Here is a 4,554-nt window from a genome sequence, read left to right as displayed (position 1 = left end):
GGACCGGGGATGAAGGGTATGAAACGGGGATGGAGGGCGAGATGAAGGTTAAAATCCATCCCCGTCCGGGGGTGGAGGCGGGGATGGACGTGCACTTTTTCCCGCCCCGTCCCCGCCACGATCCCCGTCTCATCCCCGCCTCAACCCCGCCCTGACCACTTTTTCCCGCAATATCCCTGCCCCGCTTCGCCTCATCCCCGTTTGAACCGGGGATGGAGGACATGAAACGGGGATGAAGGCGGGGGTGGAGGATAAAATTCATCCCCGTCGGGGATGGAGGCAGGGGTGGAGGATAAAATCGTGAGGCGGGGCGGGGGTGGAGACCTTGTCCCCCGGCCCGCCCCACTGCCATCCCTAGAGATAACTCATTCCTTGGATTTCGAAAATCCTTGTACTCTCTATTTCCTTTTCTTTTTCTCTCTCTCTTTTCCTCCACCGAATTTCTTGGAGGATTTGGATTTTTTCTCTACCACCTTCCATGTAGGTGTAGGGTGAGTCCACCATTATCGACTTATCCTAAACATTTTTTTGGTTCTTGGTGTTTAGTTGTTCTATTTGTTAATTTTTCTATCAAGAGTAAGTTTAATTCCACATTAGAGTTGTTCAATATTTGTTCTATTTATCTTTCTATCATTATACACATGTATTCACGTATTATATGTAGGTATAAATATGAAAATTCAATCTCGTTGATACTCTTTCTATCTTAGTAGTAGTTTCATTTTTTAATTTATGATTATGGTTAATATTGTTGTTCTTAGAGTATTAATGGTGACATTACATTTTTAATTTATGTTTATGGTTCAAAATAATATTCTTAGTTGTATAACGAAGAATTTGCATTTTTAACTCATACTCATGATTAAAAATGTTATTATTAGAGTTTTAATGATGCTATTGCATTTTTCATTTTTGCAGGGTTTGGCATAGTGGGATGAGACCTAGACCACTAGGAAGGTGGTCTAAGACTCTAGGTTAGGGGTGTCAATGGATCAGATTTAACTGGACCCAACCCGTACCAAACTCAACAGGGTTCGAGTATGGTGATAAATAAGAAGACCTGAGTAAGACCTCGATCCAGACTCGAAGTTCAATTAATGCATAAATCTGAGTATAATTTGTGAAATTTTATACTAGACCCAAGCCTGACCAGAGTTCCAATTAAGACTCACAAATTTTCAATGTAAAAATGATAAAAAATAGTATTTATCGGGTATATCTAGGGATGGCAGTGGATTGGGGAACAACGGGCTCTGCCCTGCCCTGTTTGGATTGGGGATGAAGGGCATGAAACGGGGATGGAGGCGTGGATGAATGTTAAAATCTATCCCCGTGCAGGGATGGACTTACGCTTTCTCCCACCCCGCCCCATCCCCGTCTCAATCCACTCCTTTCCCCACCCCACCCCCAATCCTTTAAGGAATGACTATACACCGAGGGGAAACGGGACCCTGCCCCGCCTCACCCCCATTTGGACCGGGGATGGAGGACATGAAACGGGGATGGAGGTGGGGGTGGAGGTTAAAATCCATTCCCGTGCCGGAATGTTGGCGGGGATGAAGGTTCAGATTTTGAAATGGGGAGGAGGTGGAGACCTTGTCCCCCACCCCTACCCCGATCCACTGTCATCCCTAGGTATATCCCGAGTCTATTTCATGTAGCTCTTATCCGGTTCGGGTATGGTTTCTCTTATGGTGGGCCGGATTAGACTTGCATACGAACCCGATACTATACCCAAAAAATTAGGGTTAGGTCTGGTTCATCCTGGGTCTGAACCAAACCCAACTTGTGGACACTCGACACCCCTAGTTTAGGTTCAAATCTCATGGGCGTCACCCCTTGTGAAGAATGGTGATTCTCCAATGTTGTCAGTATCGGCCTATATCGACAGCTTCACCCTTGAATCAGTTAATTTTTAATTATTTAAAATTATTTTAATAATTTTAACATGTGTCACATGATTCCCTTGAATATCTGTATCGGCAGATTCACCAGAATCGTTGGTCAAGGGGTAAAGGCCCGATACTGATACTGACAACATTGCGACTCTGGAGATGCCCGGTCTATGACTAAAAAAAAACGTTTCTCCAACATCTCCTTATGCGTTGGCTTTCCCGCCCATGGCTACAGACGACCGGGCAACGGCTCCTCTCTGGCATGGCCTCCCTCCCCACCACCTCCACCGTCTCCCACCGTCAATGTCACCACTATTCTTGGCTTTCCACCGTCGATTTCACCCAAGAAGCATGCATCACCCACCTGCAGTCCTGCGCCAGCTTGCCGGAACTCAACCAAATTCACGCCCAAATGATCAAATCCGGCCTCATGGACGCCCCATTCTCTACGTTCCTCTGCAACAACGTCATTCGATCGTACGTTAGGCTCGGCGCTCCTCGTCTTGCGTTCTTTGCATTTGTTCGAACATCACGTGTCGGCGCTTCGCCGGATAATTACACTTTCCCGGCTGTTCTGAAGGCAGTCGTCCAGATTTTCGCTGTCAGGGAGGGCCGGATGATCCATAGTGTTGTTCTGAAATTTGGGTTGGCGGTCGATGTGTTCGTTGAGAGCGGGCTGGTTCACATGTATGCAAAATTCGGCGAGTTTGATGACGCGCGCCAAGTGTTTGATGAAAGTTCTCAACGGAAATTGGGGTCTTGGAATGCCGTAATTTCTGGGTTTGTGCAAGGTGGTCGCTGCCATGAGGCCTTGTCAACGTTCTTTGAGCTCGGGAGGGCTGGATTGGTGCCTGATGATGTTACTATCGTTAGCACTGTGCCGGCTTGCGCAAGCTTGGGGAACTTGGACTTGGCCTTACAAATCCATGGCTGTGCGGTAAAAGTGTGCATGGGCGAGTCTGAGGTCTTGGCTCGCAATGCACTGGTGGATATGTATGGGAAGTGTGGCCGAATGGACCTCGCTAGGTTGGTGTTTGATGAAATACCTCAGAGAAACGTTTCATCGTGGACTTCAATGATAGTCAGCCTAGCAGTGAACGGGCTCGCTTATGATGCTCTGAGCTTCTTTGAGCAAATGCAGAACGCAGATGTGAGGCCGAACCATGTCACTTTCGTAGGTGTGTTGAGCGCTTGCGTTCACGCTGGTCTGGTGGATGAGGGATTGAGGTATTTCGATGAGATGATGCATGGATATGCGATAATTCCCATGATGCAACATTACGGATGCATGGTCGATCTTCTTGGTCGAGCTGGGCGGTTGCAGGAGGCCAAGGAGATGATAGAGAGCATGCCCATGAAGCCCAATGTTGTCATATGGGGTGCATTGCTGGGTGCTTGTGAGAAGCATGTGAGCGTAGAGATTGGGGAATGGGTGGCCAGGCATCTGCTTGAGTTGGAGCCAGATAGTGATGGGGTGTATGTTGTTCTGTCAAACATATACGCTAGCGCAAACATGTGGGAAGAAGTTCAGAGAGTGAGGATGAGGATGAAGGCAGGAAGTGTTGCTAAAACCCCTGGTTATAGTTTGGCAACAATTTCTACCTCTTAGTGTTAGAGACAACAATATGACCCTTTCGTGTTTGCAAGAATACATTCTTGGTTATGTTGCCAAACATGTTGGCTAGCTTGCCGGCTTTGCTTTGCTCGTTAGAGGGGGAAAGCTCGTGTAGCTTTTGCAAGTTCTTTGAGGCTTTGCCTCATGTACTGATACAAGTGTGGCAAAGCTTCAGCCTCCAACTCGATTCTACTGTCTACTACCTTGTTGCAGCATATAAAGATTGTATCCGATTCAATCCTAGCCATCAAGCTGTCTGGACGGCTAGGGGCAAGAATGTAGATGGTCAGGATGCATTTGGTTGAGTAGCTGGGATCAATATATGATGTGCGGCATCATGTCATAGGATCAATTGTTTCCCATCATTGTAGGAGAGCTTTGTTGTCTTTATGACATATACCTCTTCAGAACTCGTTTGACATGTTGCCAAATTGAACCTGATCAAGTACCTGCTGGTTGGAAGATTGCAGGGTCCTCTTTCTATTTGAATTTCATGAGTCCTTAAAAAGGCTGTTAAAGAGCAAGCAGGCCTCATGATCAAAAAGTTGTTTGTAGGCGTTACCATTTTTTCAGGGCAGGAAGTTGTTGGCTGCGTATTCTTTGTTCAAGCTGTAACAAGCAATTTGTTTTGAAATTTTGGACTGCACATTTGTTATGGAAAAATATTGGCGAAAGCATTAGAGTTTTGGAAAAATATTGAAAAAATATTGTTTGTTATGGAAAAATATTGGCTTCACTCTAGAGTTTTGTACTCTCTAGTTAAAACTCATATGGGAGTTTTATTTCATTAATTTGACCTGTATATATACATGCATTCATCATTATATATGTACTAGGGAAAGCACTTTTGATTGAGTAGCTTGCATGTAAAAACATGATTTTCTCAGTTGCAAAAAATTTACACATTGTGGACCGTTGATTTTTTAAGCCTTTAAAAAATCTGCTTATACAATGCAATTGAACCATCAAAAACATGTTCATGACCAAACAAACCATACAGATAATAACCATTAGGGTTTAATCCACAAAAAGCCGAGAATGTGA

The 4,554-nt window shown here is 45.2% G+C and overlaps 1 protein-coding gene across 1 annotated transcript; it reads left to right on the top strand.

The window, feature by feature from the left end:
* Positions 1-2,133: 2,133 nt before the first annotated feature.
* On the top strand, positions 2,134-4,251 carry LOC149814834 (Tetratricopeptide repeat (TPR)-like superfamily protein). Its single transcript, XM_089988981.1, has one exon. The coding sequence runs from the start codon at positions 2,158-2,160 to the stop codon at positions 3,502-3,504; it is 1,347 nt and encodes a 448-aa protein (XP_089845107.1). The 5' UTR covers positions 2,134-2,157; the 3' UTR covers positions 3,505-4,251.
* The last annotated feature ends 303 nt before the right edge of the window (positions 4,252-4,554 follow it).

Source organism: Nuphar pumila, chromosome 15 (assembly GCF_984573655.1).
Source record: "Nuphar pumila chromosome 15, dmNupPumi1.hap1.1, whole genome shotgun sequence".
Classification (NCBI taxonomy): Eukaryota; Viridiplantae; Streptophyta; class Magnoliopsida; order Nymphaeales; family Nymphaeaceae; genus Nuphar; species Nuphar pumila.
Note: the sequence above shows the minus strand (reverse complement) of the source record. Positions and strands in the feature narration are given on the sequence as shown.

Excerpts from the sequence above, each read along its gene's own strand:
- LOC149814834 (XM_089988981.1), top strand. The coding sequence starts at position 2,158 with ATGGCCTCCCTCCCCACCACCTCCACCGTCTCCCACCGTCAATGTCAC.